The following is a 26,944-nucleotide window of genomic DNA, read 5'->3' as shown; positions in this document are numbered from 1 at the left end:
ACCGATCGAAATTTGAAAAAAAAAAAATTAAGAAACTTTGTGATTTTTTTATGAATTATTCTTGTCTCTCTCTGGTTTCAATCCTGGGATTGGTTTGCAGCAATTTTATCTAATCTCCTCTTCCATTCTTCCCTGTCTTGTGCGGCTCTTTTGACTTGTGCATATGATGAGCAGCGCACGTCCACCAGCAGGTCCTCCAGGTACTCTCGGCGTGGGCGTCCCCTAGAGTTGGTCCCCTCGGTCATACCCTCCATTATGACATGCAAGAGGCCTTCTTGTCGTATAACATGGCCGATCCATCTTGCACGCCTTTCGGACAAGGTCCTGAGCAGGTGCCTTCCTCCTTCGATTCTTTGGAGAACCTCCTCATTTGTAACATGGTCTCTCCAGGAAATTCCTAATAGTCTTCTATAGGACCACATCTCAAAAGCCTCTAGTCTCCGTTTATCTCTTTCGGATAGGCACCATGTTTCGCAGCCGTACATCAAGATACTCCATACATAGGTCTTGATGAGGAGTATTCTCAGTTTAAGGTCTATATTATTGGATTCTATTATTTTCGACCTTTTATTGAATGCATATTCTTGTATGAAATGATAAAAAAGTGAGGTTAAAATAACGTTTGTAATACATTTGTCTAACAAAATACATGTGTTTCCATAAATTTTTTCGTTATCAGTAATTTTAGTTACGAAAAAAGTAAGATTTTTTTTGAATTTTTTTTTTTATGTTCACATTAAAAAATTTTATATTTCGAAAATTATATTTATATTTACAATGATAAAATGTGAAAGCGTACTTTATCACCTTTCAAAATCAGTTTTTAGTTTTCGGATACGTTCATAAATATTCCACTTATTTGGATTTTGAATTTAACTGAAGATGCTGTCAGAAAGACGGATAATTTGTGTGTACATATCTCAATAAAATCCAAAAAATAGGATTATAATGTTACTACCTGACGTGTAGCCGGCGTTACTGGGGATTATCCTTAGGAGGTAGACTTATACCATCAAGGACTTTTCTGTAGGCCTTTTTAAGATATACAATTCCGTAGTACATTATTTTGATGTATCTCATAAGGTTTAGTCAGAGTTAGCAATGTATTGCCAGAAAAAATATTTTTACGACTTGATTACAAAACATCAACTTTTCTCTACTTTCTATAATAATGATAATAATAATAATTGGATGACTTGTATAGCGCCGTTTTTGTGCAAAATCACCTCAAGGGCGCTGTACAAATTTATAATACATTTCTACAGTGATCTATGTTATTACCAGAGATGTGCAAAATGGGTACCCAAAACCATTTGAAATGCAAAATGGAAATGGGTCAAAACTTTTCCATTTGAAAATGCAAAATGCAAAATGGTTTTTAGAAAAGCATTTCAAATGCAAAATGCAAAATACCTATTTTCAAAATGCATTGAAAATGCAAAATGGTTTCTCAGGTCAAACAATTAAAATAATTATAGAAGTTTTAAACAATTTTGCCATTTAATAATGGACATCAATGAAGAACAAAGATATTACATGATAGTAAATCCAAAAACACCACGACTGCAGATTATGAAACCACAAAAAATTTGCGCGGGACTAATGTTGCCAACGTAAAAACATAGAAACTGCTATCTAACATTTAATATTACAGCGTCATGGCCCCATGTTCAGTATTTGAATCAGTATTTTTTGTAATGGTATCACTCAATTGCCAGGGCTCCTACCAGGGAGCAACTTGACAAATGTAAATTATCTCTCATAGCGAGGTTGAGGACCGACTGATATTTGGGGCTTATGAAAAAAAGATGAGTGATAGTAGTAATAATGCATTTAAAATGGAAAATGCATTGAGAAAACCATTTAAAATGCAAAATGCAAAATGGTTTTTAGAAAAGCATTTAAAATGCAAAATGGAAAATACCCATTTTGCATTTTGCATTTCCATTTGAAATGGATTTATTTGAAATAAAGCACATCCCTGGTTATTACTAACTATTTATGGAGATAATATACAGTACAATACTTGCCTGGTAGGTCACTTGAGATTAACACTTAATTAACATTATCTAATTGTTTATTAGCCAAATTTAGATACAGGATTTAGGACATAATTGGATATAACTGGACTTTCTCTCAGGAATGGTATATTTAATTTAAGGGTATGACAGCTTAAAAAGGTAAGTTTTTAGTTTAGACCTGAATTCTGTTGGACTTGTTATGGATCTTAGTTCCGGAGGGAGTTTATTCCAAGCCTTCGGCCCAGATACTCCGAAAGCGCGATCACCAAACTTAGTATTTGGCTTGCGCTTAGGTTCCATCAGTCTGCCTACAGCTGATGATGTTGCTGATCTAAGAGTTGACTGCCTCAGACTAATAAAATATAATATGCATGTATTATATATGTAAACCTTCCTGAAGAAATTCTCTAAATGATAGTAAAAACTATATAAAAATTTGTTGCCTAGTTTAGAAGAACTAAGCGCACAAACAGACAGACGCGGATAGCGACTTTATTTGATACTATTTAGAGATAAAAGAGCATGTTTATAAAATATATACAAAAAAAAACACAAATTTTATTAAACAAATGTACTATAAACATTACTGCCACCTCAATTTCTCAAATTGTGGTTAGAGCCTTTGGTTTTTTAGAGGTGTATATTTTAATTATTCTGTGGTTAACTTCTAGATTTGAGTAAAGAGCTTAGTGTTTTTTCTTTCTTGTAAGGGGGACAACAATTTACATGACACCATATGAGATGTTCTGAAAAGCGAACAGATTGACTCTACTCCTAATCATGAGGAGGGATTATTTCGTTGATTGCTCCGTAACAATGATGTCAACAAATTAACACAGTTTAGTGATTTAAATCATTCACACCGCATTTGAGCATCACTACTATCTGCTCTACAGCTATTCCAGGGCAGCCTGCTTCCTGGCCAAGGAATCAGTGAGGAGCTGAAGACCCTCGCTTCCAGCTCCGAGTTCCTCGAGAATGGAAGTCAGATATGCTGAAAAGAAAATGTAAAGAGGTTAAAAAAAATCACATACAGGGTTTTCCAATAAGAGGTGTTATTTTGATATTCAATCGTAAAAGATCAATGGTTTCGTTGCTTGTGTGGCACATAGCGCCGTCTTGTTGAAAGTAAACGTTGCCCAGATCAATACCATCCAATTCCGGCCATGAAAAATCATTAATCATCTCTCGATAGCGATCCATTCACCGTAACTATTTCTCTAGCCTCATTTTCGAAAAAGTAAGGTCCAATGACTCCGCCGGACCATAAACCGGACCAAACAGTCACACGTTGAGGATAGAAAGGCTTTTCAACAATAACTCTTGGGTTTTCCGAGCCCCAGATGCGACAAATTTACTTGTCGACGAAGCCACCGAGGTGGAAATGGGCCTCATCACTCAAGATGATTTGCATTTGATTCACTCAAGTGAATTTTAATAATTTCAACGCGTTGTTGAAGCGTGTATCGTTCCATTTTTATTAATAACGTAGTTTCTACTTGTCAAATGTTAAAAAATAACAGCTTCAAAAGTAACATCTACCGAAATAGCGGGCTATTCAAAATAACACCTCTTATTGGAAAACCCTGTACATCAATGGTGTAATGCCCCACTTTGATGGGAATCTCAGATATCCGGGAAGTTGAATACCAGGAAGTTGTGGAACCAGGAGAAAGGAAATAGTGAGGAAATATATAATCCATCATTTAGCTTAGGGCTGGTTCTGACTGGGCTATGAAAATCCTTATGGCTGCTGTTATGAGGTATGCAGATCCTTTCGTTGTAAATTATAGTCACTGTTGAATTTGGCAGCAAGAGCGCCACACAATTCCCGAGCAAACCCTTGACACTGTGCAGAAACGGGCAGCAATTTGAAAGAATTTTTGGAGCACAGACGTCAGCTGGGAATGCTGTTCTGTTCTCCCAGTATTTCAATGGAAGATGCTCCGAGGAACTAACAAAATAGATGCCTTTACCACCGAATCACGCCAAATCTACAGTCACGAAACACGCCAAAAGCGCGCTCAACACGGTTGACATTTATCACATGAGAATGGATCGCTTCCACAACTTGTTCTGTGGATTGATTTGCTGGCTTTCTCCCTCCTATAAAATGAATTCACTCCTCCTTTTATCAAAAATACCCACCACACAGCATTCCCAAAGATGCTAAGTGCAGAGTTTACCAATATCAATAGAATATAATATTTACCAATATCAGTAGAACATTTCCTCAACCCGAGACTGTCCATAGTCCGGATGGAGTCAATCTTGGCAGAAATCATCTCACAGGCGGAATTGCAAACCTGTAACAAAAACATAATGGTACAAGTGCAGACCAGTGAAAAATCACAGGATATTATGTTAAAGTAAATCTAGTTAGTCAGTAAAAAAAAAGGTGTTTTGAAAATGGAAAAAGCGCACACCCTTGAAAAATCACGAAATCTAACTTAACTTTTAACGTCAAGATTAACCTTAAGAATACACTTCTCAAATATAGAGTTAAAATAATTTTCTGGCAAAAAAATAAAACCTTTTTTTCTACCCCAAATCTTTGGTGATGCTTTGTGGAGGTTCTCTTTAAGGAAAGGAAGTTCTGGGAAGGAAAAAGATCGATGAGAGAGGAATCAGTGGGTCCAGGATTGGCGATGGGTCGGAAGAGTCCTGCTGGAGAGGTCAAATGGTCGAATCTGCCGCCGAGACCTAGACAAACCTCACCGCAATGAACCCGAGCATCCCTGCTAAGTCTCCAAATGTGGCGAACCACTTGGGGTGATAAATGGCAGAGGATTTGGTTATCCAATAAATGGTTCCCGGGTTAGCAATACCCATAACGGCCTCCTAAATTAGAATTATTCTAGGTAGGTACTTTATCTCTGAAATCAAAATTCTTGACATATCTTGACAATTTTGAAAATGACACTAACATTGAAAACAAATTCGAATTTATTGAACCAGAGTTACAATCAATGACAGACAGACCCACAATCTAAATCAGTAGTTTTGACGGTGGGAGTTTCGATAAACTTAATCCGATACGCGCACTGTAGCTCTAATGCTACGTGTACATCTGCGAGCCGAACAGCCAAACTGAACCTCAACTTATGGGAAAGAAACGAAGGAACTGCAAATGGTGCGAAACGCCGCTTGCAGTTGATTCGTTCCTTTCCTGTAATTCGTGGTACGGTTAGCGTTCTGTTTCCCAAATGTATACATACACTTAGAAGTACTAAGAAGTGTGCCAGGGGTAAAGTGACAATCGCCCGCCGTACGCAGGATAACACTATTTTCGTTATAACTTACTTGTTTTTCGCAAAATTATGTTTTTGTAAATTCTACTATCTTACCAGTAAATATGTTTATATATTTGTAAAAATTCTATATATCTATCCTATGTAGTTTATACTATCCCAGGATAGCTACAAAATAATATTTTTTTCAAAAGCTTATTTACATAATATGTTACATTTAAGGCGATGCCATACGTAGTAAAGCGAAATCATGTGTTTTTGGTTTGAAAATTTGGTCGCCTAGAAATGTTTCAGATGCTTTAATTAATAATACTGCAATTAATACTGCGAGTAGAATACATCTTGACCTTTGAAATAATTGAGTATTTTTTAGATAATTTTTTTTATAAGCCCAAAAAAAAAAAAATGTATAAGGCCTATGAAAACTGCTTTAAAGTTCAAAATCTCCTACTTACGAACCTATTTTCGGTTATGATTTTATTGTATAATGTGGAAAATTAAGTTATTTATAAAATGATCGAAAAAAAATTAAATATTTATGCCTGAACATCCAGAAAATAAAATAAAAGGCACTTTTTGGCCATGTTTTTTTCTTGCATAAATCAAAACAGGCGGATGGTGTTAAGCGGGAATTGTAACCTTATCGCCATCTACGTAAGGGTTGTTATTGATAGCGGCTCAATTTAAAATATTACACGACGTAGTGCATCGCGTTAAAAATATATAGCATAATAAAAACATAAGATAATATTCCTGAGTTTAATAATATTTTCCAGCTAAATAAGCGTTCTTAACAAAAAAATAAGTCGAGTGAGGATTGAAAATCGGAATTATGACATTTGACACATAATTTTACGACAAGCTTTTTCACAAATAAAATAAATATATTTGAATGGAATTTGAATAGCATGCTGTTTAAAGTGTGGAAAAATTATAAAACACGTTTTTCTATTGGAGTACTGCACAAACGCACTTTAGAGAAAAACACCACTGTATTTAAATGTTCTCAAAGTAGATGCTGCAAGTGACTTATCTCAGCAATATTGCAAGTGACTTACCTCATTTAGGAAGTGATAAGCCGGATCTTCCTCGGAAGCAGATAGCTCCCCGCGGTCCAGCATGGGTTCCAAGTGCTGCGGCAGAGTCAGGAGATACTGTCCAACCTACCATCAGAAAAAGATAGATAAAAGAAACAAACGGAAATGTTGACGCAACTATGCATCTTCCACAAACATAGGTTCCTGCATTCCCTTATCTAATTTCCTGTCCCTGTCTGACAGTTTGGATTACCTACCTAAGGACCAGAGGTAAGTCAGTTCCCAATTCGAACTAAATGTTAACCAGCTTCCCATGTAGTTGTGTCAATTTGAGAGGTTGCGAAAACATTTATTACAGGAGATGTGAAATGCTTGCACGCCGACTGTCATCTCGCTACCAACAAACTGCATAGACTATCAAAGTGAATATGCGTGTAATTGAAGATTTGCGTTAGGGATTCAGCAGAAACAGATGGGGCGCCGCTATGCATAGATGCGAGCGACAATAGGATGGGCGAACAATGTTGGCAACAATACTACTAAAGATCCAAGACCCAGCTTATTGTATAACCTATTTTTTATGTATAAAAAACAGTGCAAAAGACACAATATATTAAAAATTAGACTGTGAAAACAGAGTAAGTACTTATGAACTTTTACCAACTAAAGGTTTAAAACTGAGAAGGTCAATAAACTATATAGTATCATTGCATGAGGCGCTGTACCGAACTCAAGGAGTCAACGTCCACCCATATGCCGATTTATAGAATTCACTGGGTTGACGACCGAAGGCTGCCAATCAGCTGGACGGAGAAATTTCCCAAGATCGCTGAAGAAGCGGTCGAATTCAACAGAGGGCGATGGAACTTGGAATAAATTCTATTTTAGCTGACACAAGCTTGGAGTTCAATAGAGGAGAGAATGCTCATCAGCATTATTTGCAGCATAAGGCGTAATTTTGGCTCAGTTGATTTAATTCAATCAATATACACACTCTATGTAATCGACGCATTGTGATTTCTGTACGCCTCGGAACGGTTGACGCAGGGTAGTCAGTCGGCTACTGTCATCAGCATAATTCTTCGGCGAATTTCAGAGCCACTACCGTGTCTGATTCCTATAGAAGTTTTTCTTGTATGAACACTGCATAAGAGTCTAAAATTGTGGAATTAATACATCCCCAATTGGAGTATATTGAGACACTGAAGGGAGTGGAGAAGGGAAGGAGATAGGAAAAAGGAAGGTTGGAAAGCACCTGGCTATACAAATCTAGTCAACAAATGTGGTTAAAGCCATTTCAAGCATAGTTCAAAGAGCTTTATGTGATGGAAGTAGCAATTTATTTTGTTTACATTAACACACAGGAGGCCTGAGGAAAATTATTTCCCTCAGGACCTATAACATCTTTGGGGATGCTGTGTGGAGGATCTTATTGATGTCGAACCCATATTGTAGGCGGGAGAAAATACAGAGGTTGGCAAATTGATCCACAACCGAGCTGTTGAACTCAAGAACAAGACGTAGAAACGTCCCATTGTCATGTCACAAATGTCAACCGTGTACAAACGTTGGGTGCGCGTTTGGCATGTTTTCCGACTTGGATCAATGAAGCTAGTTCATCGGAGCATCTTCCATTTAAATACCGGTAGAAAGAGGACAGCATTTCTTACATTTCCCATTCCCACCTGACGCCTTTGCTTTAAAAATTCCAATCCATTTGTTAAGATACAGGAATCTATCAAACATTCCTAGACTAGAGGTGGCCGCCAAATACAATAGTGGGGCACACTTGCAATTTGTACAGGGTCAGGAGTTGTGTACTATTAAAGTATGTGCGGGCATTGTACATTCCGCTCATTGAATATTTACCTGCGTCACATACTCCTGGGGAGAAAGACTGAAGTCAGGCAGATCTGATGCATACTGTTCATTCTCTGACCACCCATTCAAATTCTCCACTCCCTCTGTGAAAAGAAAACAATAAATTAATATTCAGTGTACTCAAAATAAATTAATATTAACCTTTCCCTTACTGTGCTAAAAAAATCAACGCGTTCCGGTACTGTGTAGTCAACACACATCTCAAAATAAGCGATTTAATACCGGAAAAATATGAATATTCATAGCTAATCGCTTATGTTTATTATATATTATATCAAAAGTATTAATAATTGTAATTTAATTGCTGAAAACATGACAAAAACCATCGGCAGATGTTAAAAAAACGTGCGAAGGGTCCACATCTAACGACGGTCCGCGTCCGACTGGTTGGACTGGCGGCTGGCAGACACACAGCTATGCGGTCGTAGGTATCGATGGTCTAAATCAATATACAACTGCGGGCGTGTGGATTTCTCAAGTTCCCGCGTAGCAAACTAAAGCGGGACATCAATAACGTGTCATTTCCTCGCACACTCTTCGCTTAGCAGTGTCACACGGTTGATTGTATTGGTGTATTTGTTTCCGATTTTTAACAAAAATCTCTGATTTTTAATTGAATTTGAAAACTATGTAAAATATTATTTTTTAATTCAGTGCATAAATATATAACGGAGGAATTCCTAAAATCTGAACCCAGAATTTATTATATTTATAGAGTTATTAAAGTTATTAGAAGCAATGTGTAGTAAATACACACCACAAATAAGGAAAGGTTAACACAGATTTTCAAAGAATGCAGTCGAAAATGGTTTTATATTATTTCATTATACAGTTTATCCCATCACTTGAAGGCTCTGGCCAAAGAGCAACTTTTTACGTCGTGCATTGCCTATTCCTGTCGACGTGCCGGTGAGTTTGCTCGACCACCGATATTACGACAATGCGACGTGCGGCTCTATCTGCGATTTACTCGCTACCATTATTTTTATTTTTTTTTAATTTTTATATTAACTCCACACAGGAGGCCCTGAAGAAAATAATTTCCCTCAGGGCCTATGTCATCTTTGGGGATGCTGTGTGGAGGGTCTTTTTGTGGAGAGGAAGGAGTGAACATGGGTCTTGAAGAGTCCCATGTTGTAGGAGGGAGAAAACACAGAGGCCGGCAGTTCGTTCCACAGCCGAGCTGTTGAACTTAAGAACGAATCGTAGAAGCGACCCGTTCTCATGTGACAAATGTCAACCGTGTACAAATGTTGGGCGCGCGTTTGGCGTGTATCCCGACTACGCACCGGTGCCGAAGGGATCAATGACGCTAGTTCCTCAGAGCATCTTGCATTGTAATACCGATAGAACAAGGACAACATACCTACCTGACGCCTGTGCTCTAAAGATTGCAGTCCGTTTGTTAAGATTGGGGAATCTATCAAACGGACCGCCCGTTTCTGCACAGAGTCAAGGGTTTTTTTCAGGTATTTAGGGGCTCCAGACCAGAGATGGCTGCCAAATTCGACAGTAGGGCGCACTTGCGATTTGTACAGGGTCAGCAGTTGTGTACTATTAAAGTATCTGCGGGCCCTGTACAGTACGCCCAGCTTCTGAGAGGCCAACTTTACTCTGGCTTCGATGGAAACGGATGACTTGACGCAGTGACAATTCAACACACCATTAAAGTGATATAAAGCTATGAAAAACAGGTTAGGTTTATAGGTTACTTTTTTCATCACTTTCAGTGACTTAGATCACTTTTTAAAGGTGTGTTGAATTGTCGCTGTGTTGAGTTATCAAGGAGCCTTATTTTTCATATAAAAATCTTAATACGCAAAAATTAAGCCAGCGTTTGTTTGCGCTCACAAAACTCCAAAAGTAGTCCACTGATATCGCTGAAAAGTTCTCATTAGTGCCAGGAGTGGTTAGAGGGTGGTTTAAATGGTAGAAGAATTCGGGGACGACCGAGGAATACTTAACGCAATATCTCTGCACTGGAATAAGATACGGAGTCGAATTAAAGTTGATGTAATGTAGTTTTTTAACAGTAACATTGTGGTACACAGTAGTCAGAGATGTGCAAAATGGGTACCCAAAACCATTTAAAATGCAAAATGGAAATGGGTCAAAACTTTTCCATTTGAAAATGCAAAATGGTTTTTAGAACAGCATTTCAAATGCAAAATGCAAAATACCTATTTTCAAAATGCATTGAAAATGCAAAATGGTTTCTCAGGTCAAACAATCAAAATAATTATAGAATGTTTAAACAATTTTGTCATTTAATAATGGACATCAATGTAGAACAAACATATTACATGATGGTAAATCAAAAAACACCACGACTACAGATTATGAAACCACAAAAAATTTGCGCGGGACTAATGTTGCCAACGTAAAAACATAGAAACTGCTATCTAACATTGAATATTACAGCGTCATGGCCCCATGTTCAGTATTTGAATCAGTATTTTTTGTAATGGTATCACTCAATTGCCAGGGCTCCTACCAGGGAGCAACTTGACAAATGTAAATTATCTCTCATAGCGAGGTTGAGGACCGACTGATATTTGGGGCTTATGAAAAAAAGATGAGTGGAGATAATAGGAAGAATGTTGCAAAAAAGCATTTAAAATTGAAAATGCATTGAGAAAAGCATTTAAAATGCAAAATGGTTTTTAGAAAAGCATTTAAAATGAAAAATGGAAAATACCCATTTTGCATTTTGCATTTCCATTTGAAATGGATTTATTTGAAATAAAGCACATCTCTGGCAGTAGTCAATGGTGGAAGGAGTCGGAGACGCCTGAGAAAGACATTAACAATAGCGAAGCATCGAGAGGTCTTATTGATTAATAAAAAAATGTCAGTCAACTTTTAAACATAAATAACACTGTTTAAATCATATATCTCACAGTAATACAAAATGATGTAGAACAAATTTTACGAGTTCATCCCGGTTTGCGCCGTAAAGGGCACAAAAAAACTACTGCGTACTAAAAAAATGAATAAAAATATATGATTTTATAATTGTTTCATCTTGCAAATCTAGCCTGAAGAATTGGAGAGTGTTGTTACCCAGGTGCTGTCCGATGGGTGCCAGTAATAGGTGCCTGGCTGTGGTCTGCAGGTGTTGGTGCAGTCGCTGCGGGGGCGCCAGCGGAGGGCATGGGGGCTCCCCTGATACCCCCAACACCCCCTGCCACCCCCCGCCACACAGGGCGGGCGGGGGCACCTTGGGATCCGCTGGTGACAAAACAAAAACATATTATTCTTATTTACAATAAATTGTCAAATAAATCAAAGTAACGACACAGACATCTATTGACAATTAGTCGCAATCTTTTTGAGCAAAATTTTTTCACCATAATTATTTGTACAGATCTTAGATAATTTATGTAATGGCTTTCAGACTATCATACCTCTTTTAGCCTCCTCTAAGAGTTTTTCAGCCTCATTGACCAGCTGTTGAAGATGTGTGTAACTACGCAGCAAGGAAAGGCAGCCCGGCAGTTCCTTCACCGCACCCCAGCCCATGCACAGTTCATCTATGAGCCACTGTAATTTTAGAGATTAACATTAGGTAAAAAAATTAAAATTAAATAAAATAAAATTTCGACTTTTTATTTTTTATTTCATGTACTCACTAATTATAACAATGATAGACGTTATAACAATGAGCTCTATACTCTGTTTAAGGAGCTAAACGTCACAAAGTTCATAAAACTGGGAAGACTTCGGTGGCTAGGTCATGTGGAGAGAATGACCGAGAATCGACAACCAAAGTCCCTGCTGAGCTCAAGACCGATAGGGAGAAGGAGCCTGGGAAGGCCAAGGTTAAGATGGAGCGACAACGTCCTCAAAGATTTGTCTGCCTTGGAGCTTCGAAACTGGAGAGAGCTGGCACGGGACCGAGATGAGCGGAGGAAGACTCTTGAGGAGGCCAAGACCCACCAGGGGTTGTAGAGCCAAAAGTGATGATGATGATGTGACTCACTAATTAAAATTAATAAAAAAATTACCATAATGAATGTAAATTTTTTATAACGATTTAAAATATGCCATTTTCGATTTGCCGCCAAAATGACATGTTCGTTTTATTTGTGAATACGGCGGCGTTGAAGTCACGCCGGGCAACGTTGGTGACACAAGTCTTACCAGCCAGTGGCATTTTATACGTCATAATGACGTTGTAGCCAGTTGGAACTGTTTTGAAATGTACTGTGATTATAGTGCGTATGTACAAATGTGCAAAAAATTAAAATAATTTTATTGAACTACCTGTTACAATAGAACCCTTATAATAGTACCTGTGAGTCAATTTAACGATGATAAGATAAAGGCAATAAATGCGAAAAAAAAAGAAATCTGCAATACCGACAGTTTATTAACCTACAATCTCCAAAGCCGTTTTTATCGATTCCTTACCGACCCGTGGGGTGATTGCCTAAGAGTAAGTTAACCCAACCGTCGGTCTACAAAGCTTGGCGATCGAGCGGCACGCAAGTGAAAATAACAGCATATTATAGAAATTGTTGGATAATCGAGGGACGGATTATTGAGAGAGTACTATATTATATTTCCAACTCTTTTTGGGAATGTATCAAAACATGAAAATATGATGGGGGGATGGGATGGGTAATATTTACCTGTGCAGCGTAAACAAGGTGTCTGGGTGCTGCGCCCCTCGAGAGAGCCCTACCCTGGGCCAGGCGCTCCCTCAGACTGCGGAGCCCGCGAGACACTCGCAGCTGTAGGACTGTTCCAGCTTCAGAACTGTTCACCTGGAACATGGTTAACCCAGTCATGTTTATACAAATGGATAACTAAATAGAACAGAATATGACAAAAGTATACGTTAGGTTAGTTAATTCCGGGTTAGGTTTGTGGTTTGTTATGAAACCGTACAAAAGATGTAAAAGAAATGTTGAATACACACGTCGACAGGTGGCATCGGGCCCAAATCTTCCGCCATTGCCGCTGCGAGGATTGTGCCGAGATTGGCGAGCCCATTCCTCACCGGGGAGTAGATTGCTCGAGTGAACTCCATCAGCTCATCCTCTGACACTACACCTGGAGGCAGAGAGAAACACGTGAGGAAATTCATAGTACAAGCAGGAAACTGGTGATCATTCAATAAAATTTTTTCGACAACTAAAGAGTAAGAGTAAGACATTAACCCATTGGCCTCAAACGACGCCGTCCCGGCGTGTGTACGGCGATGTGTCTTAAAATCAAACGACTGAGGGTCTGATGTCTGTCGGCTTAAAAACGAAAAAGGGATACATTATTGACATCTGTGTAAAAATTTTAAATGCCAATCGCTCTGTAGATAATTAAGCATTTATTTCGTAGTAATTGGCAGGACTCCGTTGGTACAATTTTTTCCTGATATTTACGATTGAAATTTTGTTATATTTCAGCTTCATTGAATTTTTTCAAAATGGCGTGTGGTTCGGGAATTGACAAGCTTGTTCGTAAAACGCATGGTGGGCGGCTAACAAGAGCCCAAATGGCAAAAAATATATATTATGGTAATCGGTATGAATAATGTACAACTTTTCTTAATCCAATTATAAAAAAATGAGGAAAAAAAAACGGTTTTTGAAAAAAAAAAAATTTCATATCCTCGTTTAATCATATTATTTTTTTTTTTTAATCAGTGCATATACTTTTTACATACCTTGATTCAATGCACAAGTAAATTAAAAAAGATTGTTTCGTTTGCATGTTTAGTTTAAAAGTTATGTAAGATTTAGTACACCACTGCACTTAAAACTTTTGGTACAAAATTAATTCGGATGTGAAGGACAATTTTTTAGCCAAACAATTCGGAGGCCAATGGGTTAAACAGCTGATATTAACCCCCCAGTGACCAACAGCTAGTTATATTCAGGGAGTTCTAAAGGTTAATATAAAGAAGGTTGGTGTTCAATGCGCCTTACCTTTCTTCCCCTGCTCCCTGTTGAGGGTGGCCTGCACCTCCTGCGCGTAGTGGTCGCAGGCCGCCTGCAGCTGCTGCAGATCCTCGGGACATGCGGGCCCCCCCTGTCCCCCCTGTGTCCCCTGTGGCCCCCCACGGCCGCAGTCCGCCAGCAAGGGGGCTTGCAGGCGCAGCAGCCAGGGCAGTGTAGCCTCGCCGGGACAGGCTTGTGGAGACCATTCCAACTGCAATACACAAAGGAATTAGTTGATTCGGTGTTCGCCCTGTACTTCCAGCTGACCGGAGATAAATTGATTATATCTTTGTAGCATTAAAATGTTGTGGAAGTTTATTCCATGCTTCCACTACTCTATTAGCAAGTGTTTCCTAGGATTGGAAGCAAAATGTATTTTGCATGTATGTACCTGGTGAGTGGCGTGGCGTAGAAGGGCGGCGTGCAGGTCGCGCAGCTGCTCCGCGTTCCGCCGCCCTCCCAGCTGGCCGGAGAGACGCCCCCTCAGCGCGGCGTCCTCGCAGCGCGCACGGTAAACGGCCAGCGCGCCCAAGCGGCCCATGGCGGCGAATGCGCAGTACAGCTGGCGACACCTGTCTGGAATACCAAAAATTTGATTAAATATTGAAAAATATGAGAACTGCCATGCCAACTTGGATATTTCTAACATGGAACCAGATTGCCCGCACTGCTCTGTTGATATCCTTACGTAGTAAGAGTCAAATTTCAATTACATGCGAGTATGTACATAAGCAAAGCGACTAGGATGAATATATATTTTTTTTTGATTTTATGGATTCTTTCGTAATCCTCTAACTAGCTAGGGCTTATAGCAATACCCTTTCATGTTTCTAGCTGACTAGTACTGCGGCTCATTTGGCCTTATTACTATCACCATCTGATGGTTGTATTTACTTGACTGATTTTATGTTACATTAATGAGTTTTATGAGGAAAAATTCTTAACTGGATAAAAAACCTCATACAAATGACAAGGAAAAGAAAAAAAAAGAAAAGTTATTTACGTAATTGAGGAAGATTATCTATTAAACTTTGAGACAGTTAAGTCACGGAAATATATAATCAGCCTTACTAGTAAAAATATCACTACGGTGTTTTTGTAACACATTGTACAAAGACTGTACAATTTCTATTTCGAATTGCTACTAATAAAAAATATCTGTAACTGCGCTGCAAAAGAACTGACAATATTACATGTTGGTAGACTTTTGCGCATGAGCATTTACGTCAGTTTCCCCGCACAATCAGTTTTGATTTAATATTTCTGATGTGTGATTCAAATCATGTTTTTGTTAATAATTTCTATTCTAATGACAAATCACCTATTATATTAGTATAATTCAATATATTTACTATTTTTTGTCAGTTTTAATCCATTCAAATGTCGTGTTATGAATATAGTTTAATTTTATAGGAAAAGCGAGGTTATTTCGCACACATTATTTTTAATTGACTTTTACGGTGTGAATTTAATAAAACTTACATGAAAGTGATGTTTTATATAACGTAAATGCCATATGAAATTAAATAGAACATTTGCAAGGAAGGCATCTAGTGATATATTCTTTATTCTATGGCTGAAAAGGACATACAATCAACATTTAACAGGAACTTTTTAAATGTCATAAAATAAAATGGCGCTGATTGGCCTTTTGATGAAAGAGTTACATTTGAATTTCTGTGAAACACCCTCACCTAATTGAAGCTTATGACAAAAAAGACTTCAAATTTCTTTTAAAAATTATATCCGCAGATAGATACCCAAATTTGGGTAGCACCGCTAATATCCTTGATGGATAGGTACTGAAATTCGGGTAGCACCGCTAATGTCCTTGAGGAATAGATTCCCAAATTTGGGTAGCACTGCTTATGTCCTTGAGGGATAGATACCCAAATTTGAGTAGCACCGCTAATGACATTGAGCGATAGATACCCAAATTCGGGTAGCACCGCTAATGTCCTTGAGCGATAGATACCCAAATTCGGGTAGCACCGCTAATGTCCTTGAGCGATAGATACCCAAATTCGGGTAGCACCGCTAATATCCTTGAGGGATAGATACCTAAATTCGGGTAGCACCGCTAATGTCCTTGAGCGATAGATACCCAAATTCGGGTAGCACTGCTAATATCCTTGAGGGATAGATACCTAAATTCGGGTAGCACCGCTAATGTCCTTGAGGGATAGATACCCAAATTCGGATAGCACCGCTAATGTCCTTGAGAGATAGATACCCAAATTTGAGTAGAACCGCTAATGTCCTTGAGGGATAGATATGTTTGTTATGAATAATTATAGTTACAACAAATCTAAGGTGAGCCATTTTAAAAATATTTCTATATTTGTATTCAAAACTTGTATTAATTATATTTATATTTAATTATTAAAGACAATATTAGAGATTCCTACACGAAAATTTGAAACAGGAAAAGATAAAACACAAATAAATAAATTAGGACATATCCGTACTAGATACTATAGCAAATATCTAGTACGTATACTCTCTGTTTTGTACAATATAAATAAAATACACTCAGTGCATCATGCCAAACTGAACCTTGCGGATGCGGCCGAACGGACCAAAAAAATGGTAGGAAATGGTACCTGTCTGCCTTCCAGTAAAAGCTTCTACGACCACAGGGCTGAGCAGGGCCTCGAACCTGTTCCTCATACCTTCCAGCTGCAGGCGCTTGTCCTCATAGTCGGCCCCACTTGAGAGCACCTGTCATCATAATTAAAACAATTAATCTTAGGGTTTGTTATCCGCTCCGGAAACCATTTATTGGATAACCAACACCCCTGCCAATGGTCACCCCAGGTGGTTCGCTATGTTTGGTGATTTAGCAGGGGTGTCAGGGTTCATGGGTTTGGGTATATAATATGTACAATGAAATAAGTAACTGATTGATAAGTGACTGAGTGTTAACCTCCAAACACTGGTTGATGTCTTCCATGAGCTTGGTGATGGCGGCCAGGTCGGTGGTGTCACCAGACTCCAAGATGGCCTCCAGATTGCCCGCCAGCGCCGCCCACTTGTCTGCTTCCCTTAGGCCCTGGCGCGCCAACTGCCAACACACGTACAACAATGAACTCATTTATTAACGGTAATCCATCAGTAATTCTCCCTTCGATTATCCGATAACTACTATAATCCACAATTATTTTTTAAGCTGAAAGCACAAAATCAAGCTCTATAATTCACCGCTATTCGTCTGTCAAATTCAGTGGTCTAAGTCAAGTACAACGACTGCTTGGATTAGGTTACTCTTACACACTCAGTTACTATACCACCTCTCCCTCGGATCCCCGTACTTGCACATATAACCCCTCCAAATATCAGGCAAGAGATTGCAATACTGAGGGAATACAAGAAGGAACTGCAGAAAAGCGCAATACCTTTGCACAATGGCGTCGTCTCTCACCCTGCATGCCGCTTGAAGTCCAGAAAACCATTCTGGATGGAAGGAGAGAGAGGCTCCTCATATTACTCCAGAAGATAGATGGAAACTTGAATGGCAATCAGCCTACGTGAGAAATACCCATCTCGTGCACGACCCCACTGAGAGACAGTCTGAATTCTCACTACCTCGTAAAACTCTGGTCCGCCATCAATAGGATAATGTCCTCCCACTGATGCTCATATGATGAGTGGGTCACTTCAAGTTTTATCCCAAAGCTATCTCCTTTCTTTCTCTTTGCTATACAGACAAAGGAGGTAAACACTATCATGTCTGACGTATGCTTAGTATCATACAAAAAAAATTTTCAAGGGATTTTCGGACATGACCACGGTGAGATAGAATTAAGATTATTAAGGTATTAGAGGGAGATGTGAAAAAATGTCAGTCATAAGTTTTTTGTGTTGTAAATGATGGCCATCTTGAACTTGAAATTATGTTTATCCATTGTTGACGTAGTTTGCATGGAATAATTTAAAATGTCTAATTCTGTGGATATCGAAAGTACTTTTGGCTTCATTGTTTACTTTTTAAGTCTACTGATAAACAATTGACTGAGTTTGAAGTTAATACACATTAAATTTAAAACTTTTAAAAGGAAAAATCTGAATTAATTATAATATGTGTAAATAAATAATCTCACGCATTATAAACAAATCCATTTAACCAGTTTTAACTGTTTCACTGACTGACCAACATACCTCCAGTCTTGTCTTGAGTCTATCAGTGCGCTGCAAGGTGAGCAGAGGCTGCCCGGCGGCGCGCTGGGCCTCTCCGATGGCCTGCTGCAGCGAGGAGCTGCGCCCCGCCAGCCCCAGGGCCCCGGCCTCCGCTGCAGAGGCTTCCATGATGAGACGGGGCAGTCCTGACAGAACCTGAACAAGGAAAATCACACTTTATGCAGGTGAAAATAACGGTACCGTTTGAGATAGTTGATTTTGTTTTAAACAGCCAAGGTTTCTAGCCAGTTCAAACTAGCACTATCTAGCACGGTCGATCGATAAAACCCTTTTGACTGAATCCGTCATCTATGGACAGTCAGCGATATATGCAAGCACGGTAAACAATTGAGAAGAAATGTTCCAACCTCCTAGGATTCTTGCTATTTTTTAGTCTCCGTTTTCTATTTTCTTCGAACGTCACAACGGTGCTGCCAAGGTCTGTTATCTATGTGAGAATGTTGTGTCAGCGCTTTATTAGCAGCAGACACATACCTGAACGGATGACGAACCTCGTGCTGGCACTGTTGGTGGACTCTCTCGCTGCAGCAGCTGGTCCAGTTTCTTCATCACCTCAGATACTTGCTGCAGAGTCTCCATCTTCTATCTTCGTCAAACGTCACAGCGGTGCTGCCAAGATCTGGTATCTAAGTGAGGATATGGTGTTAGCGCTTTATTAGCAGCAAACACATACCTGGATGGATGACGAACCTCGTGCTGGCACTGTTGGTGGGCACGGTAGTCTCTTTCGCTGCAGCAGCTGGTCCAGTTTCTTCATCACCTCAGATACTTGCTGCAGAGTCTCCATCTTCTATCTTCGTCAAACGTCACAGCGGTGCTGCCAAGATCTGGTATCTAAGTGAGGATATGGTGTTAGCGCTTTATTAGCAGCAAACACATACCTGGATGGATGACGAACCTCGTGCTGGCACTGTTGGTGGGCACGGTAGTCTCTTTCGCTGCAGCAGCTGGTCCAGTTTCTTCATCACCTCAGATACTTGCTGCAGAGTCTCCATCTTCTATCTTCGTCAAACGTCACAGCGGTGCTGCCAAGATCTGGTATCTAAGTGAGGATATGGTGTTAGCGCTTTATTAGCAGCAAACACATACCTGGATGGATGACGAACCTCGTGCTGGCACTGTTGGTGGGCACGGTAGTCTCTTTCGCTGCAGCAGCTGGTCCAGTTTCTTCATCACCTCAGATACTTGCTGCAGAGTCTCCATCTTCTATCTTCGTCAAACGTCACAGCGGTGCTGCCAAGATCTGGTATCTAAGTGAGGATATGGTGTTAGCGCTTTATTAGCAGCAAACACATACCTGGATGGATGACGAACCTCGTGCTGGCACTGTTGGTGGGCACGGTAGTCTCTTTCGCTGCAGCAGCTGGTCCAGTTTCTTCATCACCTCAGATACTTGCTGCAGAGTCTCCATCTTCTATCTTCGTCAAACGTCACAGCGGTGCTGCCAAGATCTGGTATCTAAGTGAGGATATGGTGTTAGCGCTTTATTAGCAGCAAACACATACCTGGATGGATGACGAACCTCGTGCTGGCACTGTTGGTGGGCACGGTAGTCTCTTTCGCTGCAGCAGCTGGTCCAGTTTCTTCATCACCTCAGATACTTGCTGCAGAGTCTCCATCTTCTATCTTCGTCAAACGTCACAGCGGTGCTGCCAAGATCTGGTATCTAAGTGAGGATATGGTGTTAGCGCTTTATTAGCAGCAAACACATACCTGGATAGATGACGAACCTCGTGCTGGCACTGTTGGTGGGCACGGTAGTCTCTTTCGCTGCAGCAGCTGGTCCAGTTTCTTCATCACCTCAGATACTTGCTGCAGAGTCTCCATCTTCTATCTTCGTCAAACGTCACAGCGGTGCTGCCAAGATCTGGTATCTAAGTGAGGATATGGTGTTAGCGCTTTATTAGCAGCAAACACATACCTGGATGGATGACGAACCTCGTGCTGGCACTGTTGGTGGGCACGGTAGTCTCTTTCGCTGCAGCAGCTGGTCCAGTTTCTTCATCACCTCAGATACTTGCTGCAGAGTCTCCATCTTCTATCTTCGTCAAACGTCACAGCGGTGCTGCCAAGATCTGGTATCTAAGTGAGGATATGGTGTTAGCGCTTTATTAGCAGCAAACACATACCTGGATGGATGACGAACCTCGTGCTGGCACTGTTGGTGGGCACGGTAGTCTCTTTCGCTGCAGCAGCTGGTCCAGTTTCTTCATCACCTCAGATACTTGCTGCAGAGTCTCCATCTTCTATCTTCGTCAAACGTCACAGCGGTGCTGCCAAGATCTGGTATCTAAGTGAGGATATGGTGTTAGCGCTTTATTAGCAGCAAACACATACCTGGATGGATGACGAACCTCGTGCTGGCACTGTTGGTGGGCACGGTAGTCTCTTTCGCTGCAGCAGCTGGTCCAGTTTCTTCATCACCTCAGATACTTGCTGCAGAGTCTCCATCTTCTATCTTCGTCAAACGTCACAGCGGTGCTGCCAAGATCTGGTATCTAAGTGAGGATATGGTGTTAGCGCTTTATTAGCAGCAAACACATACCTGGATGGATGACGAACCTCGTGCTGGCACTGTTGGTGGGCACGGTAGTCTCTTTCGCTGCAGCAGCTGGTCCAGTTTTCTCACCACCTAGGATTCTTGCAGCAGATTCTCCATCTTCGTGTCACCTGTTTCTGTACCTACTTCATTTTATTTAACTTAATTTCAATTTCAATTTGTAATATTTATGTATTTTTTGTAATATCTGCATTAACTGTAAAGCGCCCCTGAGGTGATATCTCACAAAAGCGGCGCTATACAAATCATCCAATAAATAAAATAATAAATAAATTGTGGCTGAAAACTTTAGTAACTAATTAATTCCCTTTTTAATGTCAAAAGGTACAACATGCGGGGACAGCCAATGCATATTTATTTATTGAATCTCACTATTTATTTATTTGTAAGAAACAAACAGCTTTTACATAATATACAATGATATATATAAATATACAAGTTAACTGAAGTAAAGCCACAAGTTTCTTGTGATAAAGTTCATTGGAAATGAAGTTTTAATATCTTAAAATTAATTTTGTGTTAAAGTAAGGGGAGAGGAAGAGGAAAATAGGAAGAGGATAGGAGATGCTCCCGATACATTCCGTACTCTCATATTAATAATCGATTGTAAGCATTACTTCATATCGATATTTCTTTAGGTTATTACCAAAAATGTCAATGCTGTAAAATTTGGTATTATATTGTGCACATATACGAGGAATTACAATACATATATATAAAACATATTTTTTCTTATAAAAATAAAACCTCACTAGGACTATGCCTGTATCGAGGTTAACAATTTACATTTGAGTGAAGCAAACATAGAGTAATCACAAACATAAAGTCATACTACATACAACACATAAAATATTTTAAAAATAAGAAAAAATATGTATGAGGGTGGTTTGAAAAGTTTCCGACCTCAACGCAAAGATGGCGGTACACGTGAATAAAAGCTAGTGAATGTAGTTGTGCATCTTTTGACAGTTACTCACCAAAGTTTCGGCCATTTTGGACGCGCAGTTTTTAGTTGACAGTCGTTTGAGTGAGTCGATGTGTGTGTTTTTGTGAAAATGGAAAAAATTGAGTATCGAGCTGTTATTAAATTTTTGTTTTTGAAAGGTAATACAAATCAAAGATGAGTTGGACTCTGTGTAAGGGAACTCTGCACCATCATTTACCACAGTGAAATTATGGGCAGCTGAATTTAAACGTGGCTGTAAGAGCTTGGGAGACGATGAACGTTCGGGACGTCCAAAAACTGCAACCACTGACGATAGCATTGCTAAACTTCACCAAATAATGTTAAACGACCGCCGAATTAAAATGAGAGAGATAGCAGAGGTTATGAAAATGTCCAAAGAATGTGTCTGTCACATATTAAATCAAGATTTATACATGAGAAAGCTGTCCGCGCGTTGGATGCCGCGTTTATATTAAAGTTAGTATTTTATTCAACATTGTCAATTTTTTGACAGCCGTTTGACGTTTAGGAATGTTAATCCATAGACAGATTTCCAAGTGTTGCCACGGTAAAATGATTTCTTCTTTATTTTGTTTCAATATCGGTTTGGCTATCGACAGCGCAACCATGCTTGGGATATAAAATCGTCGTAAGTTAAGTCTATCGATCCGATATCGTTAAGTTATCAATTTGATCTTGCTAGATCCCCAGATGTTGGCCTGCCTCCGAGAATACTTACCCGACTAATTCTGCCTCGCAGGGGATATTTATATTTATATATTTTATTTTAGGGAAATTAACGTCTAATGTAATGCCTAAATGGAGACCACATAATCGACGCTAACTCCAAATGACTTCATGCATATGCATGTTTGACATGACGATGTTTGTGCATTATTTTGTATTTCTTCAAATTGATCGGCATTTTGTCTGCTCCTCTTTACTAAAGCTTTTATTTAACAGAAAATTGATTTACAATTGTTTGTTTTTTTTGTCATTTCTTGAACCATAAAAAGTAACTGGTTATTCTGACAATAAATGGATTGCAAATAATTTTTTTTTAATATTCATTTTTTTGTCATATCTTTTGTACTTATGTTTTTTTATATTTTTTTCTTTTTACTTTATATTTAATCTTTACACTACATACCTTATATTATACTTTATACTTTGTACTGCACGATTTTTAATTTTATATTTGTGGCGGCCATATCTATAGGCACGTATATCTGTGGTGTTCAATGCATAATAATGTGTCGGACAGTACCTACCTGCTTACAGCAGCGCGCGCCGAAGTATCTACGCTAATACATTGCATGTGTCTGGATTCGGCGGCGTTTACCAGAAGTATCTAGTCCATCGCTTAGGCATTATTACAGCAGTGCCGAACAATCTGGATTATGCGAGGGTTCGTCAATTTACCGGTAGTCTCGCGAACCTTCCATCGTCGCCAGCCGAGTTGTTTAAAGCGACCCGGCACGGACCAGTACACAGTCCAGTAACAGCAACCTTGACACCGATACCGAGTTAATTGCCTACGTTGTGCAAACGTTCTGCTTGTGTTTTCTACGTTTATTTTTTTGGATGTATGTATTATAATAAACCTCTCCAACCAAATTGAGTCGTAATTTATTGATATTTAAGAACACAAATAATAACTATAATTTATGATAGTGGCACATGTCGTGCCGTTTGTATTTAAATAAATTTTGAACACTTATGGTATAAAGATCACCAGTTTTCGATTTCCTAGTATCAATAATCAGGGAATTAAATATTTTGGGGGCAATACAAGAAGCTGTCGCTGGGCGAAACCTGTAATTTAGTGTGCCAATAATATTTATTTGTAATTTTCTTTATCACTTTGTAATGTGTTGGTTATTATACTGTTTTTTATTAACTTACTTGGGATGTGGTTTCTTCCAAAGCATGATTCAGTTGTTGCATGTAGAGTTGTAGAGTCGATATTGTATTGTTGACAAACACCTGCAAACAAAGATAGCTCAATTTACTGGTATTTCGATACAAGGTGCTTATTAGAGGCAGAATAACAGATGTGTAATATGAATAGAGTTGCGGAGACCATATTGTATTTTGTGTGTATAAAAACACTTTTTATCAGTTAGATAGTATTTGAAAAAATTGAAAACTTTATCTTTTCTTCATGCCATATTTTGACATCATAATGGTTTTTATTAAATTTATTTCTCAATTAAACCAGAACTAAGAAACTATTTTAAGATCATAAGTTCATATTTCGACTTAAATATTATTAATAAAGGGTTTTTGTTTAACCTTTCCCTTACTGTGCTAAAAAAATTACTTATTCCATATTATGCTGTCTCAGTTAAAGTCACAAGGAGGAAATCCATAATTGGTTTTATTTTACTAAATAATACTTATGTACAAACTGATTAAATGTAAACTGTCGATTTCCCGAAAATGAATAAATAAATAAATAAATAGTTGTTTCTTGTATTTATTAAGTTGAAACCAAGAGCGTGAGGCGGAATTCGACAAGTTAATCAAGTAATAACTAGGGGTGGATATTTACTTGTTTGTCTTCATGTTTGTCTGAGGCCGAATACGCTCTGTTTATCCAATCCTTCGCGTCAAAGTTGTCACTCGAAAACGTTTTTAAATCCTAAAAAATAAACAAGTTACATTAAAGACACATTCTTTATTTTATTATCATAATAGAGAAAAACATTTCCACGTTAACCGGGAAGTATTGTAAAATTACCATTGCTTTATTCATTTTGTTTTGGTTTTTATTTCCATATGACATTTGGAAAAATTTGACACATCACGCAGTAATCTGACATATGCTTAGATATCAATCAGTGAGGTCTGCCGAAAAAATAAATATCCCCAGCCTCAAAATTCCCCATATTTCATAAAAACTCCCCAGATTCGAAAAAATCAGTACTTCATCCATGAAAAATGAACAAAAATATCAAAGATTGGATATTTTTGTTTTCAATAATTTTTTATTTCAAATTTTTAAAATTTCAAACTGCACAAGAGTCCCAATTGCTCTGAAGCCATTGAGACTAAGGCATACTCAAGTTGAGAGACTGAAAGTAGCGGGGAGAGGAAGTAAATGGGCAAGAAGAAGGTTCGGGAGTACCTAGCTATTCAGATCTGGTCACCAAAACACGGCCTAAGCCATTTCAAGCAATTTTTTAATTCTGAATGTTGGTCTTACACCATGGAAATACTGAGAGTATCTTCCACTCTGGAATATGCCGCAAATATACTAAATATTTTATTTTAAATGAGTAAATTGTGAAATTAAACAAATAATCAAATAAAATTTACCTACGCACGCCGTGATTTGAACGCGCGACCTCCAGCTTGCTAGTCAAAAGACTTACAAGGATTTTGGCAAAACAATACTATTAAATGATAGTTACTACCTCCTACAAAATAGCTTTTGATTCTGTATTTTGTATACCTTATCGGGATAAATTAGAACTGTTGGTACACAAAAACTAAATGTAAAAGTAGCAAACTAAAATGATGACAATCAGTAAAGATAAAGCCGGTATATCAGTATTTTTACTAAGCTTATCTATCTTGCCATGGCTCCTATCAGAAAACAACTGGATAGATGTAAATATCTCCCAAGCCAAGCTTTAAATGCAACTGATATACAGGCCAGCTTACAGCCCTGACAAGATAAGCCTAGTAAAACCATTACTAAATACTCGTATGTCAAGCTACCGGGCCATAGCTAGATAGATATATTAGTTTGTGAAAACATTGGAACTCCCCTTACCTTACATATAATATTTCACAAATCAAATCATTCCAGACAAACTATGCTTCTACACGTCGCTAATCTGCTAACATAATTTCCCGACTCCCTTCCCAAATTTATAATGCTTATGTATATAGGCAGACTGAACGCCCTCGATTTAACAGGCTACGACTACCTGTCAAACGCTCTATATTTTGATAACAATACCGCCAATAATTATTTCGTTAACTTTCTAATTCAAAGGCCTCATACACTATATGTTGTATGATATCATGTTACTGCTGTCACTACCTAGTATCTACATATAAAATTTACATTTCTTTTTAACTAATTTACGTTTGTATACCTTAGGAGTAGGAATATTCTTATTTTTGTACAACAGGACAAAATAAATAAATATTGTATGCATTTACTATTTACTTGCTGTTATAATATGTCAAATGGATATGGTTATATGTATTATTACTGTTACTATTGTGAACTTACAATCGTCAGAATATTTTTTTATGAACTATGTATGTAAAAGCCCAATGGGCGTATAAATAAATAAATATTTAATAATTTGTATGTATTTTTATTCTCTCTCTTACCATTAGTATATATTAACATAAAAACTGACAAAACACCTCAAAATTCAGGACATCATTTACCGATGTTACTGAAGGCCGCTTATGTTTCAAGTTGACTGACGGCCGTTTCCTCCTGGATATTGGTTTTCTGCGATTTTCCATATTCTTAAGGTTAAACGCAACGCTCGTTATATTCTACGTGTTCACAGATGGCGTTAATTAATTAATTTTGTTTAAATACGCTTTTGCAAGGTATTGCTTTACATTATGAAGACAAATCATTTGTTTGCGCCCGTATATACGCAATATGAATATGAATCAATAGTTTTGTTCGTTTAAAGACTTAATTCTTTCGAGAAAGGCACACAAATACAATATTTTACCGATGATTCAATCCAATATTGTATTTGTATGCCTTTCTCGATAGAATTGAGTTTTTATATGGACAAAAATATTTATTCATATTCATATTGCGTATATGAGGGCGCAAACAAATAATTTGTCTTAATACTGTAAAGCAATACCTTGCAAAAGTGTATTTAAAGAAAATTAATTAATTACCGCCATCTGTGAACACGTAGAATACAACGAGCGTTGCGTTTAACCTTAAAGGCGAATGCGGAGGGATTCCCTACAATAATGCGCATTTGAATCTCCCCCCCGATCCCAACATAACACAAACAGAAATGCATGTATTATATCGCCGCTGTCGGTTGCTGGTGATGCTGGAGAAGAAAAATTTGATGCTCCAAAATATGCAATTTTAGTAGGGTTTTT

The 26,944-nt window shown here is 38.4% G+C and overlaps 1 protein-coding gene across 1 annotated transcript; it reads right to left on the bottom strand.

Annotated features, from left to right (window-relative positions):
- Positions 1–401: 401 nt before the first annotated feature.
- On the bottom strand, positions 402–24,668 carry Cog7 (conserved oligomeric Golgi complex subunit 7). The gene is made up of 16 exons (XM_089644272.1): positions 24,579–24,668; positions 24,390–24,479; positions 23,741–23,821; positions 18,291–18,464; positions 17,059–17,196; positions 16,736–16,853; positions 14,524–14,708; positions 14,121–14,343; positions 13,115–13,248; positions 12,825–12,959; positions 11,598–11,733; positions 11,254–11,421; positions 8,179–8,273; positions 6,331–6,435; positions 4,234–4,327; positions 402–3,015 (listed from the first exon to the last, which is right to left on the bottom strand). Exons 1-16 carry the CDS (start codon positions 24,621–24,623, stop codon positions 2,918–2,920), a joined length of 2,019 nt encoding a protein of 672 aa, XP_089500398.1. The 5' UTR covers positions 24,624–24,668; the 3' UTR covers positions 402–2,917.
- Positions 24,669–26,944: the final 2,276 nt, after the last annotated feature.

The sequence above is a fragment of the Hesperophylax consimilis genome, chromosome 20 (assembly GCF_061612785.1).
Source record: "Hesperophylax consimilis isolate HC1 chromosome 20, BYU_Hcon_1.0, whole genome shotgun sequence".
NCBI lineage: Eukaryota > Metazoa > Arthropoda > Insecta > Trichoptera > Limnephilidae > Hesperophylax > Hesperophylax consimilis.
Note: the sequence above shows the minus strand (reverse complement) of the source record. Positions and strands in the feature narration are given on the sequence as shown.

What these genes read in the sequence shown, in the direction of transcription:
- Cog7 (XM_089644272.1), bottom strand. Translation starts at nt 24,623, where the DNA reads ATGTCATATGGAAATAAAAACCAAAACAAAATGAATAAAGCAATG. An exon ending in TTTTACTGGAAGGCAGACAG is followed by an intron (nt 14,709 to 16,735) that starts GTACCATTTCCT and finishes TTGGTATTCCAG; the next exon opens with ACAGGTGTCGCCAGCTGTAC. An exon ending in GAAATGTTCTACTGATATTG is followed by an intron (nt 3,016 to 4,233) that starts GTAAATATTATA and finishes TTTTCTTTTCAG; the next exon opens with CATATCTGACTTCCATTCTC.